At 35.9% G+C, this 21,969-nt stretch overlaps 3 protein-coding genes across 9 annotated transcripts; 2 read left to right on the forward strand and 1 right to left on the reverse strand.

Moving 5' to 3' along the window:
- Positions 1-936: 936 nt before the first annotated feature.
- On the reverse strand, positions 937-4,629 carry LOC111485455 (tubulin beta-6 chain). Of its 2 annotated transcripts, none has more exons than XM_023132344.1 (4): positions 4,492-4,629; positions 3,637-4,052; positions 2,663-2,932; positions 937-1,865 (listed from the first exon to the last, which is right to left on the reverse strand). In XM_023132344.1, the coding sequence occupies exons 2-4, from the start codon at positions 4,028-4,030 to the stop codon at positions 1,189-1,191; spliced, it is 1,341 nt and encodes a 446-aa protein (XP_022988112.1). In that variant the 5' UTR covers positions 4,031-4,052; positions 4,492-4,629; the 3' UTR covers positions 937-1,188. The 2 variants fall into 2 exon arrangements, with proteins under 2 accessions (XP_022988112.1, XP_022988111.1); XM_023132343.1 differs by having other exon boundaries at positions 3,637-4,037; positions 4,456-4,626.
- A 2,117-nt stretch (positions 4,630-6,746) lies between these two features.
- LOC111485477 (E3 ubiquitin-protein ligase RHF2A-like) lies at positions 6,747-12,586 on the forward strand. 6 transcript variants are annotated; one of them, XM_023132382.1, is made up of 9 exons: positions 6,775-6,935; positions 7,324-7,445; positions 7,522-7,662; positions 7,747-7,793; positions 10,968-11,030; positions 11,111-11,219; positions 11,306-11,688; positions 11,790-11,894; positions 11,983-12,586. In XM_023132382.1, the coding sequence occupies exons 2-9, from the start codon at positions 7,443-7,445 to the stop codon at positions 12,293-12,295; spliced, it is 1,164 nt and encodes a 387-aa protein (XP_022988150.1). In that variant the 5' UTR covers positions 6,775-6,935; positions 7,324-7,442; the 3' UTR covers positions 12,296-12,586. The 6 variants fall into 6 exon arrangements, with proteins under 6 accessions (XP_022988149.1, XP_022988151.1, XP_022988150.1 ...); XM_023132387.1 differs by having other exon boundaries at positions 7,324-7,415; XM_023132381.1 differs by lacking the exon at positions 7,324-7,445 and having other exon boundaries at positions 6,747-6,935.
- A 4,991-nt stretch (positions 12,587-17,577) lies between these two features.
- Positions 17,578-21,489, forward strand: LOC111485447 (fasciclin-like arabinogalactan protein 17). The gene is made up of 3 exons (XM_023132331.1): positions 17,578-19,020; positions 20,274-20,371; positions 21,120-21,489. Exons 1-2 carry the CDS (start codon positions 17,694-17,696, stop codon positions 20,345-20,347), a joined length of 1,401 nt encoding a protein of 466 aa, XP_022988099.1. The 5' UTR covers positions 17,578-17,693; the 3' UTR covers positions 20,348-20,371; positions 21,120-21,489.
- The last annotated feature ends 480 nt before the right edge of the window (positions 21,490-21,969 follow it).

Here is a 21,969-nt window from a genome sequence, read left to right on the forward strand (position 1 = left end):
GATAAACAATAAAATAGCATATCATGTATCTATCATATATCTATAAATAGCGTGCATGCATGTGGGCTAAATTTATTTAAGTTATATCTTTTTTAGACGTACCAATAAAGTTCAATTGGTTCAAGGCATTTGTTTACCTCTTAAAATGTTGTTACAAGAAGACTATAAGTATACTATAAGTGTCAACCAAAGTTACAAGAACAACGACGATAACAACAAGAAGACTCGTAACATCACAAGACGAAGTTTGATGTAATGGTTGATATAATATCGATGTATCGATAGAAACGTGAGAAAGTGAAAAGGGGGCGAACTATCATGATGAAGGTTTCTAAGATTCTTTGAAAAAACAAAAGGCTAAGGGAAAATGAGTTAAATTCATCCATCCTTGTGGATTCTTTTTTTAATCATTGCCTCTCATGGAAACAGTTTCTCTTTCTTTCCAAACATTGGAAAGAAAATGGCTTCAAAAGTTGAGAAAACCATAAAGAATAGCAATAATTTAGGGTTTTTGTGAGATCTCTCTGTCGGTTGGAGAGGAGATAAAGCATTCCTAACCGACGCGATTTAAAATCGTGAGACTGATGGCGATGCATAACAGCCAAGGCGAACAATATCTGTTAGCATAAGCTTGAGCTATTACAAATAGTACATTGAGCTCCCAAAAGGGTGAGTGGATTGTGAGATCTCACATCCGTTGAAAGAGGGAATAAAACATTTTTTATAAGGGTGTGAAACCTCTCCCTAACAAACATGTTTTAAAACTGAGGATGACGATATGAAACAAGCTAAAGCAGAAAGCTGTTACAGAGATTTAGATGAGTATCCAAACCTCGCAACTTCTTCTACTTGAGGTAAAAAGAATGGGGATGTATTGTATATTGTTATTATTTGTTAGAAGCTATTCCATTTAGCTCCCAAATATGAAGCACGTAATGGAGGAACTGATTCACTGAGTTCATATTAAACCATCAATTCATAATCCTGAGGTGAAAACTCGTAGAAACACAGATACTCCTCATTTAATTACTCAACAGCTTATAACTCATAACATTACAAAATAACATACTCAAACAACAGATGAGAAGAAGAAATGAAACACCCATCACAGGAAGCATAGAACTTGTTCTCAACACGAATAGCATATGTATATCGAAACAGAAACAGATTACTCACAGAGAAGTGAAGTTACTCGTGTTCAGCCTCCTCGTCTTCCTCGTCGTAATACTCCTCCTCATCAGCTGTGGCGTCCTGGTACTGCTGATACTCGGAAACGAGATCGTTCATGTTGCTTTCTGCCTCAGTGAACTCCATTTCATCCATTCCTTCTCCAGTGTACCAGTGCAAGAAAGCCTTCCTCCTGAACATGGCAGTGAACTGCTCGCTCACACGCCTGAACATTTCCTGAATCGAGGTTGAGTTTCCGATGAAGGTCGACGCCATGGAAAGTCCTTTAGGAGCAATGTCACAAACGCTGGATTTAACATTGTTTGGAATCCATTCCACAAAGTATGACGAGTTCTTGTTTTGAACATTGATCATCTGTTCATCAACTTCTTTAGTACTCATCTTCCCCCTGAACATGGCAGAGGCCGTGAGGTATCGGCCATGGCGAGGGTCTGCAGCACACATCATGTTTTTAGAATCCCACATTTGCTGTGTCAACTCAGGGACGGTCAGCGCCCGATATAGCTGCGACCCGCGTGAGGTAAGAGGAGCAAATCCCACCATAAAGAAGTGTAGACGAGGGAAGGGAATTAGATTCACAGCAAGTTTTCTCAGGTCAGAGTTAAGCTGGCCAGGAAATCTCAGACAGCATGTCACCCCACTCATTGTAGCAGAAATTAAATGGTTCAGATCCCCAACTGTTTCAAGAGCAAAGAAATTAAATTAAAATGATAGAATCAAATTTACATGTTACAATCAGTTCTTTTAAGTTATGTTTATGGGCGCATGTGTATTTGTAATATTTCAAACCCATCGTTAGCAGATATTATCCACGTTGAGCTTTCCCTTTCAACCTTCCCCTTAAGATGTTTAAAAGGTGTCTGCTAGAGAGAGGTTTCTACACTCATTTAAAGAATGCTTCGTTCCCCTCTCCAACCGGTGTGGGATCTTGCAATCCACCCCCCTTAGGGACTGGCGTCCTCATTGGCACACCGCACGGTGTTTGGCTCTAATACCATTTATAACAGCCCAAGCATATTGTCCTCTTTGGGCTTCCCCTCATAAACACATCTACTAGGAAGGTTTCCACACCCTTATAAGGAATGTTTCGTTCCCCCCTCCAACCAATGTGAGATCACACAATATTAGCTACTACTGCTTTTAAAGTATAAGGTGCAGCTCTAATCTTGTAACAAAATGAATTTCAAATTTTTGGAAACGGAACACAAAAGTTTCAGGTAAGATAATAGGACATTAATATACTGACAGTTAGTTAAATTTAGAGGTCAGGAAATTAGATTTTCACAGGGGAACACCTAAAAACACTGGAGATGCTTTCATCATCATAGAATGCTCATTAAAATGACCGGCCTCCATGTCTTGATTAGATTAACTTCAATGCCAATTTATATTAGAATTGCTTGAAATACTGAATCAAATCCTTCCACCATCATGTTCTTCTTGTTTATCAACAAATGATTGATATTATACTTACAGCTAGGAGTAGTTAACTTAAGAGTCCTGAAGCAAATATCATATAATGCTTCATTGTCCAGCACCATGCACTCATCCGCATTCTCGACGAGCTGATGAACGGAAAGTGTGGCATTGTATGGCTCGACGACTGTATCAGACACTTTCGGCGAAGGGAAGACGGAGAAAGTAAGCAACATCCTGTCTGGATATTCTTCCCTGATTTTGGAAATCAGAAGAGTCCCCATTCCAGAACCGGTGCCTCCACCAAGTGAATGGCACACTTGGAAACCTGTGAGGACACAGAAAAATGACGAGCAAACAAACCGAGTTAAAAACAGCAGATGAATCAGAAATCCGATGATCGGAAACTGTAATATTTTCTATGGAAAAGAAAAACTTTCTAAAGTATGAATGGTTCAAGCTGAATTCTCAATAAAGTTTAGACAAAAACAAACGACATAAAGAAAATAGGGTGTTGGCGACTTCTCATCAATAAATAAGAACAAAATTTCAGATCTTACGTGTAAGAACATGAAGAAAATTTGTCTTCTTGTGTACAAAATTAATTAATAACTACGGATCTCATTGACTTTGGCATGACCTTTCCTTACAGCAAGCAAGGCCATGAAGAAGATGCTATCAGGAGTGCTTAACAATTGGACACATGCTCAAGAACACTCTTTTAAAAACAGTATTAAAAGAAAAAAAGTAAAGTAGCAAAAGAAGACATTAACATACTTTTTGGCACTTTTCGACGCCATTTAATAGAAGTTGAATGAGTTTAATAACATTATATGATATAACTCAAACAAAGATGAAAAGCACGTGGGTCGATATTGGATCTATTATTTGACACTCTCAATCATGTCTTAAAATCTCATCCCACATGAACATCCAAAACTAAAAATAAAGGCCAAAACTTAAACAATTCTCACTAGATCCAAGCAATCGCATCTAATCAAGCACAAGATGATCTGAGACATAGATTTATACCTTGAAGGCAATCACAATTCTCGGCTTCCTTTCTCACGACGTCGAGCACAGCATCAATGAGTTCTGCTCCTTCTGTGTAATGCCCCTTGGCCCAGTTATTACCAGCCCCAGATTGCCCAAAAACGAAATTGTCCGGCCTGAAGATTTGTCCATAAGGACCTGTCCTCACACTGTCCATGGTACCAGGCTCCAGATCCATGAGCACAGCACGAGGGACATAACGCCCACAAGAAGCCTCATTGTAATACACATTGACACGTTCAAGTTGCAAATCAGAGGTTCCAGTGTATCGGCCAGTAGGATCTATGCCATGTTCATCACACAACACTTCCCAAAACTTGGATCCGATCTGGTTACCACACTGACCACCTTGAACGTGGAGAATCTCCCTCATCTTCTTACTGTCCACAAGAACACTCTGAAGTTAAGCACATAATTCGATTGACACCAAAATCAGAGAACACAGAATAGAAGATCAGCAAGATGAGATCAATAAGACATCGAAACTCAAAATCCTCTGCATCGAATGCATATATTTCAATATCATCGTAGACATTGGATCGGAAGCATTCCAAACAAGGAAGTGAAATTCCACACAATGCAGTGAAATTCAACGAAATCACCCAGCACAAATCACAGATTCATCAAATTTCGGTGCCAGAATATGCCATAGAGTTCGAAAAAAAAAACCCGATCAAATTACAGATTCATGGCATTTCGATGTGAGCATAAGACAATACCGGATCACTCTTAGTTTTCCAAATCTAGAACGCGGAAGGAATCAAATGCAGCAATCAGATCTGAGAAATTGGAACTTACCGAGCAGGTTCCGGCGAAAGAGGACAAAATGGGGTCGGTTCCGGCGGGAGACGGCAGAACCCGGCGGTGGAGTATGAGGCACGTCAAGCGATTGGGAGCAACGAGGAGAGTGAATTGAGAAGTGAATGCGATGGGGGATTATATAGGAATTTATGGAAGATGAAGTGGGTAACGATTTGAAATCAAAGGGTGTATGGTCAATTCTTGGCCTCCACAAGATAGTTAAATTTCAACTAGGAAAGTTTAAGTGAACATTTAGTGTCCATATTCATATAGTTACAACGTCACCGTCATGCTCGAAACCAACTATGAATGTGTGTTCGTACTAATATTATATATTCTATTAATACATTAAAGATATGTTTATAGACGTATTGATAGATATAAATTTTGAATGATTGTTCATACACTACTGATATGATACAGTAATGAGATACTTTAATTCAACTTTTTAAAGTTGTATTTTTCAAATTTCTTAAAATGATTGAATGGTATTAATTAAACTGATATTTTAAAACACAGTCAAGTACTCTGTCGCTGGGGAACTAACGATTCTGTATGAACAGTCGAGAAGATTTGTGTTTTTGCTACCCAATCAATCGAATTCAAGATTCATGAAGCTTCGTCGTAATTGCATGTGAGTTTGTGTGAGAATGCATGAAAGAACAACAGAGTGGAGCCATCATCATCAACTAGCGGACGATGTGCAAGCTAGGATGCTAGGCTTCAATGGGGGTGGATCGTGAGATCCCAGATCAGTTGGAGATGGGAACAAAGTATTTCTCATGAGAGTGTGGAAACCTCTCCCTAACATACGCGTTTTAGAATCTTGAGGGAAAGCCGAGGACAGTATCTGCTAACGATGAGCTTGAACTATTACAGAATATTAGCTACAAAACAAATATTTGTTATTCTCTTGTTTGCACCTAGAACTACAACATGCTTAAATCAAGTGTTTGATGTTGTTCAAACCCTGTCTGGGTTGGACAATGATCTCATCCTTGACGCATGTGAGTTTCTCTCGCTCGATGAGAAAATGACAGTCATGTTTATGAAATTAGATGAGCGGTTGATATATTATTCTATATGATAAATTAGTTCAATATCCTTTTTTGTCCAGATAAATAAGATTCTCGTGACCCTTATCACTACTTCTCAGTCTCGATTGCTCACGTGAAGATGACGTAGAACAAGATGTTCTAGAGTACTGATCGGGGTAGCATCACCCAGATTGAGTTTTTTTCGATGATGGTTCGTTTTTTCGCTAAAAAAAAACCTACAATTTTATAAGGAGATGTACCTTATGGTAATTTGAGAGAGATTAATTATGGAATTTTTTTTAAAATAGATATATTTTTAAATTTGTTTAAATTGGTATTAGGATTTACAAGGAAGTGTAGGGTAATTTAAGATATGGATGACCTAGATTGACTAAATGTTGACTTTTTGTTGACTTTAAATATGGATGGGTTGATTCCCATTCTTACCCCTGGTAAATTATCAATATTCCTGATGCTTACCGTCATTTCTTATTGTATGGATAAAGTCAATGGTCAAATATTAAAGATATTGACTAATCAAATTCAACTCTTAAAATAATTTTAAAGAATAAATTAGTAATTTGATATATATTGAAATTTTCAAAATGTTGAAAAAGTATTTATTCCATTAATAATCATACAAATGAGAAAAATAAAATGAAGAGAAATTAGGTTATCTTTTTCGAGAGAGACTGTCTTTTCAACAGTCTGATACTTTTAGTAGACTGCTCTATAACGGACTTCCTCGTTCTTTGAGCTATGCTCGCTTGTATACACTCGAGCCCTCTTCTCAATAGTCTGATACTTCTAGTCAACTGCTCTATAATGGACTTCCTCGTTCTTTGGGCTATGCTTGCATGTATACACTCGAGCCCTCTTCTCAACAGTCTGATACTTCTAGTCAACTGCTCTACAACGGGCTTCCACGTTTTTTGGGCTATGCTCGCTCGTATACACTGCAAGTAATAATAGACCGGGTGATATTGGGTTGTAACCTTATTTTTTAGACCAGGCAAAAAAGAATACCAACCAAGGAACCGACCCAAATTCTCGATTTTCTATAAATTCAACTTCACTCAAATATAAAAAAAAAAAAACTAATTCGATAATCTAAATTGGTCAGATTCTCAAATTGTTATTATTTTATTTCCTAATATAAAAATGGGAGAAAGATAGAGAGAATGACGTAATTACCACAAAAATTGTCCACGCGTTGAGAAAATGAACCCATCAGATTCATACAACAAATACATTCATTACTGAGCCGACGACCGACCAAACCCAAACACAGCACTCAGCACTCAGCAGCAGCCTTTTCCAAGTCAAGACCGGAGCCTCCACCGCCACCTCCGCCTCAATTCTCCTCCTCCTCCTTCCACTAGGGTTTCTCTGATTCCAATCCATTCAACATCGTCCTGCGCATGCTCGATTCACATGGAGGTACTTCCATCCCCCAATTTTCTCTCGCCTTCACGTCTTTTGCTTCCTTCATGTTTTTGTTGCCTTGACGTCTCTATTTTTTTAGTTCTCTCTCTCTTCGATGAAGATTGTTCTTTCTTGGATTACTTTTTGTATTCTACCTACTTTTCATCATGTTTTTGGATTCCATTTTTATCGACTGTTATTCGGATGATAAAGTGGATGTGGATGGATATATTCTGTTACTGGATTCTTTTTCTTTTCTTATCTTGTTGTTTTCATGGAGTAACAGATGTGGAGATGAGCAACTTATCTGTGTCTTTCTAGTGTGTTTGCCTCTTGAATCTGCTTTCTAGCTGTTTGTATATGTAATTTTCCTGATCTCTGTTTCTCTTCTCTTTGGTGCCAGATTATTGCTTGTAGCTCTGCAAATTTGTGTATTTAAGCTATTTTGTTCTCGTTTGGATTGGCTGTATGTGCGTGATTTAATTCACTGGAAATGTATGTCGTATCTCCAAATTATATCTGATGGTAGTGTATATCATTTCCTTGTTTCGTTGTTTATAAGTCACGCACTAGATCATGTTTTTTTGTTTTGTTCATACAGTCTCCAACTATGGACGAAACAAAAAAATCTGAAGCGCATTTGACATCAGCTGCGGCTTTTGTCGAAGGTGGAATCCAGGATGCTTGTGATGATGCTTGCAGTATATGTTTAGAAAACTTCTGTGACAGTGATCCTTCAACGGTATTACTTATATTGTGATTTAATACTTAAATGGGACGTCAGATGGTTTCTGTTCCACGTAGTCAGTTTCTATATTTTGTGCAGATGACCAGTTGCAAACATGAGTTTCATCTGCAGTGCGTTCTTGAATGGTATTTATTTATTTTTTTGCAATATCTGTTTGAGATATCAGATTAACTCGTGAGCACCTTGTTTTACTATTGATATGATAACAAAGACGGTGGAAGGATGTTTGGAGACTACCAAATACCTTCCTCTAATTGTGGCTTCTTTTTGTTATTAAACAACACTTTTTGCTACTCTTAAGTCCAATTGATACACCATTTTGCAACTACTGGGTATACTTGGGTATTCCATTTTTTATTTTGTATTTTTACGTCAATCAACAAAAAGTATCTTCTTTCCTTTTTCCTTTGAAAAGGAAAAAAGAATGATAGTGAGGTTCTTGGATTTTGGAAGGTTTATTTAAACATCTTGCAAGTGGAATCTTACATATTTGATTTTTTAAACAGTGCTATAAAGATAAGTTTTGAAGGATTGTGCTAGGTTTTGAGGGGTTTAATCCTCAATAATGAATCTGGGTCTTTTGAATTTTTCCACTGATTAGTGTGCCAGACTGCCAGTGCATGATGGTGGCGATGGTAGTGTTCATAAGCTGTAAACTAGTAAGTAGTGTGGCTTACTTCTCTCATTGTTAGGACTCACATATATTTAACATCCAGGTGATCACTTACGATGGATAGGATGGTGGAATTAGGATATAACATCTGTTTCATTTTGAGAATGATGTGTTGAGTTTTTTTATATCATCTCCAAAATATTTAGACGAGAGAAAAAGGTCATTAGATCTCTTGCCTTGTGGGCGTTTTCCTTGGATGAGTTAAGATGTAATGACCCATGCACAGGAATTGGAGTCCTTATTAAGCACTTGATGACCTTGACATTCCTCAGCATCCTCTATAACATGGTCATGTTTCTTACTTATCGCTTCTAAAAGTGAAGACTACCCCCCACAGACTAACACTAGTGTTTTCAGCATATTTTGTTCTCACTTACATGCTTCCTAGAAAATGCTCCGGAGGTCACCAAACATAGAATTGTTTCAAGTAAAGTACACTTAATTCTTTTAAGTCATTTTTAGGCATTCTATCCTTAAGATTGCTTTCATTCGGAGGTGATCTCGGTTCACTCATATACCCCTTATTTGCTCGGGTATAACATAAGAAAAGATGAAAGCTAACTTTAAGAGATGGATATTGTGGTAGAGATTCTAGGATTTAACCATTTGCATTTGATCTTAATAATAATCATTCTTGGATATTGGTTTCTCATTTAAAAAAAAAAAAAAAAAAAAAAAAAAAAAAAAAAACAAAAACTTGGATTTAACCGAATGCTTATGGGACTTTAACCCTTGGAATGGTACAGTATTGATAAACATTTGGCAGCTAGAAGATTTTGGGTACAAAAGTAATGTAGTTTATATGAGGATTAAAGCATATATGAGTACGTTATATGTTGTTTTTTTTCCATTCTCTTGTTAAACTCTTAAGTTGATAAAAGACAGGCTCTCTATGATCATTCCTGTAAATACCATCCTGGTGCTTTTGAAGCTCATCTTGACATTCCTTTTGATGTGACCATCTTAGGAAATTAAGTGCGAAATATCCTAGCAGACCCACTCAACAAATATTTCTCTGCCTTTCATTTTAAGTTATTAGCTTCGTCAATGTTTTTTTTTTTTTGCAGTTGCCCAAGTCTTTTGAATGTTTCTGTTTTCTTTTGTGTGTTCGCATTTTTTTGCTGAATTAGAGTTTGTTGCGTCTAATTTATTACAAGTTTGGACTGCAATTGATCTCTAATATGTGTATGTGATTTCAACATCTTGAGTCTCAAATAGGATTTATCTTCTAACGAAGTAAAGAAAAAGAGATTGTGGATAATTGCCATAGTTGTTTGTGGATAGTGGAAGTCCAGATTTCGCTGCTCATTATTTAATTATTACACGCTCTCTGCTGATTACTAATAATTACTAAAAAGTAGTTCTCGTCTTCTGTCTGCCTTGTACAGTATCCTTTAAGCTTGATCATTGGAAAAAGCTTCCTTCCTCAAGGATTGTTGGATCCTCATAACCACTTTTGTGACATTTCTTTTTGAAAAAAGTTCTCTGACAAGGACTTCCAACCATGGGACAATTATTCAATCCTATGGAACTCATCACAACCGCCACTGTTCTAATAGGGAAAACCTACTCTTGGAGTGTGTAATAATCAGGATCTTATAACGAAATCTCTATTGATTGATTTACATGAGCTTCCTATATTTGGGTGGTATTTTTATGCTTCCGCTTCTGATGCTCTCATTTCTTAATTAAAAAAAAAAAATTGGTGTTTTTTGATGGCTTTCTCATGAAAGCATTAGTACTTGGGACAAGATTCAGACGAGGCACCCCTGTGTTCTTCTTCTTCTTCTTCTTCTTTTTCTTTTTAATCTGGGCATGGTCATACATGGAAAGTGGAACAAAATAAATTGGTTTTGAGTTTGGTTGAGTTAACAAGAACTTGGAAAACCCAGGGTCTCCTACCACACTTTTTTCGACAAGATATACTGATTATTCATATCATTTTGAATTGGTCATACCCTTCCACTTGTGTTTTCAGTGGACCAAAGTAATCGACTGAATTGAATAACTTCCTAGACTTGCATCCAGACTTCTGACAGTCAACATTGGATTTAAACATCATCTTTTCAGTAAGCTTTGTCTTGCTCATATTTACATAAAAATACAGTAAACCAATTATCATTAGATAAAAGATCCTTTAAACATGTTTCCTATTAGAATACCAAGCTATATTTAATCTCTTGGATTACATGCTAATAACAGGTTTGCTTGGCTAGTTCATTATCTGTTTCTTGGGCTGCTTGGGTTGTGAGTTTGTTCCTATGGATCATATACTTCGTTACTGTTAGACTGAGGGGTTTTTCTTGTTTATTTATTTCTCTCATTCATTGTCCCATGATGCTTTATGATGATAGGGCTCAATTGAGGGGTTTTTCTACTTTTTTTTTTTTTTAGTTTTCAAAATAATAATAATAATAATAAAAAAAATCAAACATTTCTCTAAGAATTGTAAAAAACATAAAGAATTTGTAGTTGTATGACTACTTGTCGGATCTCAGTTGGACAAAAAACCTTGCAATAAAGTTGTGTATTATTTCTACATTGAAAGGAAGTTTGCTCTGTTGAGGTTATGACCGGAATTTGAATTGGAATGGTTCAAGCATGTTTATTTTGTTCATTTAAATAGGTGTCAGAGAAGCTCCCAATGCCCCATGTGTTGGCAACCTATTAGTCTGAAGGATCCAACCAGGTTTGTACAGATTTTATAATTTGTTTCAATTTTCATTTAATTTTACAAGCAGATGAAGGTAATATGAGGTGGTTCTGCAGCCAGGAGTTGCTCGAAGGTGTAGAACAAGAGAGAAGTTTTAGACTTAATCCAGCTAGAAACTCAACAATATTTCGCCATCCCACTCTTGGTGACTTCGAGCTACAGCATGTATGTAGCCAGTATGCTATTTAGCCTGATATCAGTGAATCATGGGCACTATAATCTAAGTTGGGACACATTTTTTCTCAATGCAGCTACCAGCTGGTGCTAATGATGCTGATCTTGAAGAGCGTATACTCCAACATCTAGCTGCAGCAGCTGCCATGGGACGAGCACGCCATGGTGCAAGAAGGGAAGGCCACAGAAATCGGTCAGGAGTTCATGGCCGTCCCCAGTTCTTGGTGTTTTCTTCCCATCCCAATTCTTCGTCGACCTCTCCACCTCATGGTGACAATCGAGAGGGTGAAACAGCCCCAAGAATCATGGTAGCTACTGTATCCTCACCTCCACCTGCAGGAGAAGAGTCCCCACAACTCAACACATCAGTATCTCCCATACAAACTGACCAGTCTTCTCCTTCCGCACCTCAATCCAGTTTGCATTCTTCTATTCAACTCGGATCTCCTTCGAGGGATAGGTATTCATCTATCATTGGATTTATAGAACATGCCATTATATGCAGCCATTAGAATTTATTAGTCATGAATTAATATTGTTGCCCCCCACCTTTCTTTGGAGATCTTCCAGTCAATCTGTGCCAAATAGTCAAGATAGAGCCGGACCATCAGAATTACAATCATTCTCGGATTCGCTGAAATCTCGATTTAATACAATGTCAATGAGGTTTGTAATATGTCTTAATGGCCTTTATTTTCCAAGTGTAATTTCTGATTATTTCATTCTTTCATGGCATGTTTCCATCTATTTTTAGGTACAAAGATTCAATCACGAAGAGCACCAGAGGTTGGAGGGAAAAATTGTTCTCCCGCAACACTTCAATGTCAGATATTGGCTCTGAAGTCAAAAGAGAGGTCAATGTCGGGATAGAAACGGTATCACGCATGATGGAACGTCTCGATACAAGAGATGCTAGAAAAAGTAGCAGTCCTGAGTCCAGTAATGCAGGGGATAATAGCCCAGTTTCAGAATCAAATAACAGACAGATACCAGAGAATGGAGGAAACAATCCTTTGAGTGACACAAATGAAAAAGGGCCACGCCCTGCAGAATCCAGTTCAAGTTGAACAGTCTCAGAATTTGGCTTCACTCAAAGGCTCACATCTTATAAAAGGTGACTACTGCAATTAATTGTTTTACCTCTTCCATATGTACAAGAAATGCATGGAGTTGATGGATGTTTTAAAAATTGAAAAAAAAAAAGAGAAACTTCAAAATATTCACAAAAGTGTCTCAAGTTTTAGTTTATTTTATGATTAGTTAGAGTATATTTATATATTTGTCAGTATATCATTTAAACTTGTAATAAAATAGCTTATTTACTCGTAAGTTAAAAGGCCATATTCTGCTTTTTCCCACCTTGATAGATAGAAGTTGTGGTAGGCTTCTCCACCTTTACTACCTTCCTAATTCTAATTTGGTAGTCTTATGTGAGATCGCATGTCGGTTGGAGAGAGGAATGAAACATTTAAGTGTGCGAGAACCTCTTCCTAACAGACTCGTTTTAAAAGTTTTGAGGGGAAGCTCTTTAGAAACCTTGAGGGGAAGTCCTTGAAGGGAGAGCCTAAAGAAAACAACATATGCTAGCGGTAGTCTTAGGGGAAGCCCAGACACCGTGCAGTGTGCCAGCGAGAATGTAGGGCTCCCAAGAGGGGTGGATTGTGAGATCCTACATCGGTTGAAGAGGGGAATGAAACATTCCTTAAGGGTGTAGAAACTTCTGGTGCATTTTAAAACCCTTGAGTGGAAGTTTTTGAAGGAAAAGCACAAATAAGACAATATCTACTAGTGGTAGGTTTGGAAAACTTATATATTGTATGTATTTATAGGTTAAGTTAGGTCATCGTAGAGATTTGGTCCCGTCTTGAATGATTGTTGGGACTTGAAGGAATAGTATATGTAGGTTTCTTCTGACTGAAGTGAAATTGTGGCAACTACCAGTGAGTTGAATCATTGCTGTCATTAGGTTTCACAGTAGAGAAGGGTCTTTTGCTTGTGGGATGGATGATTGTGAAAAAGACAGTCGGAGAGAGTGAATGCCGGACTTCGTTTATATTAGGTTGTGTTTGGGAGTGTCTAGTGTTCGATGTTGAAATGATTAAAATCACCTTTTTATTTTCAAAATCATGTTTTTTAGTCATTCAAAATCAATTTTAGTAGCTCGAGATAGCATTAAATTGATTTTGAATGACTAAAAACATGTTTCCAGTAGCTCGAGAATGTTGGCTCATGTTTTGAGCAAATACAAATATTCGTGTGATTCTAAAAAAATGGGTTCTCGTATTCAACCTTCGATGAACATTGGAAAATTTGAGATTCATCATATCCGCTTTTTATGCATGAAAATAGTTGAAACATACTTTTTGTCTTGTCAAAATAATTACGAACATGACAAAAGTGATTTTTAAAACGAATTTATTCTTGGGTTATTTTTTTTCATTTTATCTCTTTTTATGGATTACTTACATTCTATTTAAAATTTTGGTTGATATAAATATTAATTTTGAATTTTACTTATTCAATTTCATACCTATAATTCGTTTTTTGTGATAATTTTCGAAAGTTTATATTAATAATAATAAATTAGATAATTTTGCAAATAATTATATATATATATAATTTTCCAAATAATTGTTTTGAATTGAAATAAGACAAGGTGGAAATTTAAATAAAACATCAATGATTGACCAAAAGCAAAACAAAAACAAAAAAGAATTCATTCAATTGGGCATCCAAAGTGTCAAGATTTATTATCATATTTATTCATGACATTTCTACACTGTCAAATCTACCCTTGCATTAATGGCAATCTACTTCTTTGTCAAGGGCTATTTCGGTCATTTTGATTAGCTGGTTGGTGAAGTCAAGCAACCTATGAGCTCCAACATAAAGAGAGCCACCGACAAAAACCGGCCAACCACAGCCTCACAAACTCCCTATTTCCAATTAAATTATTTTCGGCCAAAAAAATCTTAATTTATATTAATTATTATATTCTCTCCTAAGCTTTGTTTAAGACAAATTTAAGGGGTTAATTACATGTTTAGTGTTTCAAATTTTAGAATTTGCATTTGTTAGCCCCTACAACTTTATAAAATTTCTATTTGGTCCTTCAATTCTTATGTAATTAGTAATTGGCATACTCGACGTGTTCAAAAATTTGTAGGTCGTTTATGTCAAGTTCATCTGTCGTGTGATTTGAAATCTAAATTAATCATAATTTTCAACCCGTTCTTTTCATCACTCCTCTTAGTTGAGACATGCGATCTAATGCTTTTTAAGTTAAAATCAACTCGACTCCACCATACTATTTGATTGGACGAATCGAGTTATATCTTTTTTTCTCTTGGCTTCACTATCTCACCTAGTTGTCATTCACTTTTGTGTTACTCACCGAGCAAAACCAGTAAATATAAGGAAACAAATCTATTCACTAAGAAAACAAAGAGAAAGAAAGAGGAATTCAAATCCTCAATAGTATACGCGTTCTAAAGCTGTAAGACTGACGGCGATATGTAATAAGTTAAAGTGGACAATATCTATTGGCAGTGAGCTTGAGATATTACAAATGACACTAGAGCTAGACATCATGTCGTGTGCCAGCGAGGATGTTGGCCCCAATGGGGGTGGATTGTGAGATCCCATATTAGTGGGAGAGGAGAACAAAACATTTTTTAATAGAGTGAGCTTGAGCTATTACTAATCACATTTGAGCTAGCGAGGATGGTAGACCCCAAAGGAGGTGGATTGTGAGATCCCATATTAGTGGGACAGAGGAATGAAACATTCTTTAGCATGATGTAGAAACATTTTCCTAATAGAGTGTGCACGGGTTGGGTTGAGAAAATCTTTTGGACCAACTTAAAATTTTGAATTTGTTGAGTTGATGACCCGAACAACCGAAATAAAGTTCATAACCCAATTCTCTATTTTCGAGTTGGGTTAAGTTGTCGGGTTGTTTTCTTTTATTTAAAAAAAATCATATTTATCTACCATACATGTTATATTAATAATTAAAATTTCTTAAAATTCAAATATCAAACATCCACAAGTTACAATACATTATTAACATCGATTGTAAAAGTTAAATATTGTTAATTTTCGTAGTAATCTTAAAAATATGATAAGGTTGAGTTGGGTTGAATTTTATCTTAAAGTTGGTCGGAGTTGACCCAACAAAAAAACAACAACCTCGTCCCAAAATTTTTATTTTCCAAAAAAAAATAAATATATTTTCAAAATCTTTTTTGACTATTTAGAGAATGACACGTGTCCTTCACTAACAAATAAATAATTTATGTTTAATAATATATTTGGACTAACTTCTAGAAGAAATATTTTTTTAAGAAATATAATAAATATAATTTTTTTTTTAGTGATTATAGTGGATCAAAAATATTTTTTAATCTTAATAAATACAAATATTTTACAATACGCTCATATCATTTTTTGTCGTTGAATTATATAGAAATAATAGAATAAGATGACTCTATCAAAGAAAATAAAATATTTCGATGACATTTTTCATTCAGGTTGTCAAACCCAACCGATACGATGGAACGAAAATATTATTTAATATGTTGACATAAATATTAAAAAAATATATTTTCTAAATTTTATCAAAATTTCTATATTGTACGAGTATCCAAAGAGCATTATATCAAATTTTGACGTTACTTAAAAGTCAACCAATAATTTTACTATATTGTAAAAAAAAAAAAAACACAATTTAACGTGAATATAATATAAATAATATTGAAAATTATAAAATGTTTAATTATTATTTTGAATTATTTATTTATTTTTATTTTTAATAACTTTTCTAGAATTTATAATTGAAGTCGATATTTCATATATGTTTTTATAAATATTTTCTAAATTTGAAATTTCTATATTTTATATACATTTTAAGCTGAGTTAATAATTATATATATATATATATATATATATATATATATATATAATGGAAGATATTGGTAGATATTTGATTTGAGCACTCACTAAAATAAAAGCAAAACTATGGTCAAATGAAAGAGGAGTGCCCACTGCGAGCTGTCGGAAGCTTCTAGGATCGCCTACACTCAGCTCTACTGCTTACTATTTTTACATCCAATAAAAACTTGCCACGTGTATCAAATCTATTTGCCCATTGCCGACATTTCCTTTGGCCACTCCACCACGTTTTCCGACACACAAACTATTTTTGTGTGTTTTTTTTTGTTTCGCCCGCCAAAATAAATAAATAAATTTCATTAAAAAATAGCTAAAATTAAATTAAATTGCATTTTGTATTAATAATATCATTTATTTTAATTCCAATTGCTTATTTCAATATTAGCATGAAATATTTTAGTTCGGTATAGTATTTCAAACGTTTACTTCACTTAAGTGAATGAGTCTCGACGTGGTGTCGGTGGACTTGCGTCGGTCGTGCTTCGCTCTCTTGCTATATTGCTCGTTTATTCCTCATTTTTAACTCATCTCTCTACCGAGCATTTTGAATGTTATTCCTTTTAAAAATATTGCATTATAAATAAAATGAGAGTTATATGTCGTTGTCTAATTAATTATTTATTTTTATATTGACCAATTTGAACATAACTCAACACATAATACACTATCATGAGAAAAGTCGTATTTTTTTTTTTTGACCTCCCACGTCCCCATTGTTAAATTAGAAAAATATCACAAAATTAATAGTTAAAATAACAAATTTGACCTAAATTGTTTTCAATTTGGTCTAAATCTCATAGTTGTTGGACTAAATTTTTTGTTGATGTTCCCATCATTCCAACGAGTCCTTTCAGAATATTTTATAAAAAAAACCACACAACATAAAAATGGTTAAAGTAAAGCACGTTTAACCATGAAATTCTTATTATTGAGTAGACGAAGATGCCATGAATTGATATATGTAGTAACCTTGAGTTTATTTACTCGGGTGTTAGATATATATATATATATATATTTGTAATATTTTATTTTTTTTCGGATAAGTAGTAATTAAAGTTTGGAGCTAAAAAAATAAACAAAAATATTTTAATTTAGGGGAGAATAATTTAACAACATAAATTTGGTGGATGCGACCATTTGTTGGTTGAAATTGATTTAATGACTTTCCACCTTATTTATTTATTTATTTATTTAATTATTTATTTTGCATTTAATATAAATTAGGATTTTAGGTAATTTCTTAATTCAACTAAAATTTCACTCTTAATTTGTACGATAAAAAAATAAATGGTACTTTTAATTAATACGGAATATATATATATATATATATATATATAATAAAATTATAAAATAAGCTCTGAAAAATAAATAAATAAATAAAAAGGAATAAAGAACCCACGAAAAAGAATTGCTCTCACAAGCTATCACTGGGCTTCACCTTCTCCCTCTAGAAGGAAGCTTTTCCCTCTTTTATTCGCCGGAGCCCGCCGCATTCTCCGGCCGCAATCCGCCATGGGTTCGACCGTCTCCGATGCGGTTCAGTTCTACTTCATATTCGTTTCTCTCCTTCTTTTCTTTGGAATTTCCGCAGCGTTGCCGGAATATTCGAAGCCTCGCCTGTTGTCTCCTTCCGCGAATTCCTCTGGCCAGATTAACTCCAACTCGGTTCTCGTCGCTTTACTGGACTCGCATTATACTGAGCTTGCAGAGCTGATTGAGAAGGCTTTGCTGTTGCAGAATCTAGAAGATGCTGTTGGAAATCATAATTTGACTATTTTTGCGCCGCGAAATGAAGCTTTGGAGCGCGATCTTGACCCTGAGTTCAAGCGGTTTCTTCTCGAGCCGCGGAATTTGAAGTCGCTTCAGACGCTGTTGAAGTTTCATGTCATTCCTTCTCGGATTGGATCGGGCGAGTGGCCGAGGAATGCTGAGTCGACTCGTCACCAGACGCTCTCTAGTCATGTCCTCCGATTGACTCACCACCGCACAGGAGAACGAACCGTCGATCTCGCCAAGGTTATTCAAGCCGACGCCATTACTCGGCCCGACGGCGTCATCCACGGGATCGAGAGGCTGCTCATTCCTCAATCCGTACAGGATGATTTCAACCGCCGACGGAATCTTCAGGCAATAACCGCCGTGAAACCGGAAGGAGCACCGGAAGTCGATCCGAGGACTCACCGTTTGAAGAAGCCGGCTCCACCAGCCGAACCGGGCTCTCCCCCGGCCCTTCCTATATACGACGCATTGGCTCCAGGACCGTCGCTGGCTCCGGCTCCCGCGCCGGGACCAGGCGGTCCTCACCACCACTTCAACGGGGAGCGGCAAGTGAAAGATTTCATTCACACTCTTTTACACTACGGCGGTTACAACGAAATGGCGGACATATTAGTGAATCTAACGTCCTTAGCCACGGAAATGGGGCGGTTAGTTTCAGAGGGCTATGTGTTGACTGTTTTGGCGCCGAACGACGAGGCGATGGCGAAACTGACGACGGACCAACTGAGCGAGCCTGGGGCACCGGAACAAATTATGTACTACCATTTGATTCCAGAGTATCAGACGGAGGAGAGCATGTACAATGCGGTTCGCCGATTTGGAAAAGTCCGATACGACACTTTAAGACTGCCGCATAAAGTGGTTGCGCAAGAGGCCGACGGTTCAGTCAAGTTTGGGCAGGGAGATGGCTCGGCGTACTTGTTCGACCCTGACATTTACACCGACGGCCGTATCTCAGTGCAGGGGATTGACGGAGTTCTGTTCCCGCTGGAGGAAACGGAAGCGAAACTGTCGGCAAAAACAGTTCAACACGTGAAGGTAGTGGCCAAGCCAAGGAGAGGTACGTGAAAGTTAAATTTCAGCATCTTTTCGTTTTACAATACATTTTCCTTGCATCAATTGTTAGATTTGTTAGTGTAGCGTCGGTTTCCATGGCGGTTCCTAGGTCTAATTGTCTGATTCCGGTGACCGGCTTTGACGCCGGATTGATTAGGGATTCTACTGATAAATTGGGGCAATTTTTTCGGTGTTGAGAAGGTGTATAGTGAAATTCACTCGTTGGAATTGCTTGGGAAGTGGGGATTTGATGGCAAAGTTTGATCCGTCGAGATGGGCCTTTTCTGAAACGGATTTTCTGGTTGAACTTTACTTTTGATGAAAGATATCGAGTTTCTTCAATGGGTTTGCTTGGAATCTGTCCGGATAATCTTATGAAAACAAAAATTCAAATTAAAATCTTCCTTGGGGTTTTTTGCAAGGGGAAGAGGAAAAATTAGCTCGACTTAAAGACATTATGAACAAAAATTTTCACTAAGATCATCTTCTATTTTGTATTATTCTTTGAATTCTTGTGATAATTATATGCATGTGGGTTTTGTTTGTTTTTATGTACATTAGATTGGAATTATCATGGCGTGGCTGTTGAGTTATCAAAATCACCAAATGACTAGAAAATTAATTAAGAAGGTCTTTTCCTCTCTTAATTGTTTTTAATATAAGGTAAAAAAGTGATTAGGAAAAAAGAAGTATGAGGACAACAGAAATAATTAATTGGGTTGGTGAACTCAGAATATCTTATGGGTTTTCTAAGGAATGGGGCCCTTTGAAGAGAAAAACATTAAAAACAACAGCTGGTGGAGGAAAGAAAATGCTCGTCTTTTGCCCATTAAGCTTCCTTTTACATATTATTCCTCTTGACCTAAAATATTGTTGGCGTCTTCATAAGTTTTAGATTTAATTATTCTTATTTATTTTGATCTCATAACATTCATTGAATTTTAGCACAAACTTAGCATAGCATTCATCTGTTTTGTTTTGTTTCTTCTGCAGTTTGTGAATTAAACAAAACATTTAAAATTTGAGGCCTTATTTTAGTTTTTCATTTTTCATATAGAAATATTAGAATTTATATTCATTTTAAATCTACCTTCCAAAGTAGATAATAAATCAAAGAAACTCATATTTTTGTAATGTTTATAAGCTTAATTGTGGAAAACCAAAAAAAATAAATGGTTATTAAACAGGCATGTAAAAATTTGGAGACTGTAAATAGAATTTAAAATTGTTCTTCTGTATCTGTTGTTACAATGGCAGGGAAGTTGCTTGAAGTGGCATGTCGGATGCTAGGAGCCTTTGGCCAGGATTCGCATTTCACAACTTGCCAATGAACAGTTTTCCCCTCCAAGAGACAGGTTTTTCTTTTTTCTTTTACTCATTTCTTGCTGGTCTTCTATAAGTTAAAAGGATATTAAATTGCGATCTGCATTAAAAGGATTGCTTATTAAAGAATATAAGGCCCAATGCATTGAAGAAGACAGCTATAGTTTAGGCATGTGCTTTCAATAGGAATTCAAATTCCTCAACCCTAAAGTTGAACTAAAAATAGAATAACTAAAACCTAAACCACTTAGTATTGTTATTTATTTATTAAAAAAATGTAACGGTCCAACCTCACAGCTAGTAGATATTGTCTTCTTTGGCCTGTTACATTTGTTGTTAGCCTCATGTTTTTAAAATGCGTCTATTAATAAAAGTTTTCACACCTTTGTAAGGAATGTTTCATTCCCCTCTCCAACCGATCTGGGATCTCACAATCTCACAATCTACTAGCATAACACACATAGTGTTGCAAATGGTATCAGAGTCAGATACCAGACGATGTGCCAATGAGGACGCAGGACCCCAAAGGCATGAATTGCGAGATTGTGAGATCTCACATCGGTTGGAGAGGGAAATGAATCATTCCTTATAAAAATGTGAAAACTTCTCTCTAATAAACGCGTTTTAAAACTGTGAGGCTGACAGCGATACGTAACGGACCAAAACGGACAATATTTGTTAACCGTAGATTTGGGCTATTACGGAGAATTGGTTTTGTGAGACGGAATAGGAGGTGGAATGCAATTTCATTAATATAGATATTCTTGTTTGTTGACACAGATGCAGAAATGTTCTTCATGAAGATGTAGCCCTCCTTTAATGGGTAAACTTGGGATGATCTCCATCCCCTTTTTTCTCTCTTTTTTTCCCCATTATTTTCATGTGAGCTTCAGTAAAGAAAAGAAAATCCACTGTGAATTTCAATCCTCAGCTATACTATTCAGTACATAACTGTGTGTTTCTTTTTCTTAGATTTTTTTTCTTCTCTTTTATAATTTAGTTCATATGGTGATGAGTGCTTAAGGTGGTTGAAATGGGCAAAAACATAGGATGGGGTGGAGCGTCTTGTTGTGTATTATTCCCCCACTGCATAATAAATTTGAAAGCTGAAATTTGTGCAACACAATAAAGCTGTGTTTTCCCTCTTCTATGACTCTCTTATCATCACATTAATCTTTACTTTGCGTACACGTTCCTTTTTTAACTTTATTATTTACTTTAAAATTACATGCTTTTCACTTTTTTTTTGAAAACATCTTGAGCTTTGTAGTGATAGCTAATTGAATTATGAAGTAAAAGTTATATTGTTGATCAATATTTTTGTTAATCACAATGTTTCTCTCTGTACTTACTTTTGTTCATTTGAGTTGTTATACTATTAAAAACCGACTATTTTGGCTTTTTTTTCATTTCTAATTCTTAAAATGGCCACCTTTTTAAATTAAGAGACCAAAATGGACTACTTAAAAATACAAGATCAAAGTGAACTAAAGTACATGAAAGGCTTAATTTTTTTTAAGAAGAGTTGGGTCAAAAGAATGTTGTAATGTTATTCTTACTAATCTTTGAGGATCTAGAATCCAAGACATTAATACCTTTACTTCTTGCCTTCTTGCCCGTAAATCCCACT

Source organism: Cucurbita maxima, unplaced genomic scaffold, assembly GCF_002738345.1.
Source record: "Cucurbita maxima cultivar Rimu unplaced genomic scaffold, Cmax_1.0 Cma_Scf00010, whole genome shotgun sequence".
Taxonomy (NCBI): Eukaryota; Viridiplantae; Streptophyta; class Magnoliopsida; order Cucurbitales; family Cucurbitaceae; genus Cucurbita; species Cucurbita maxima.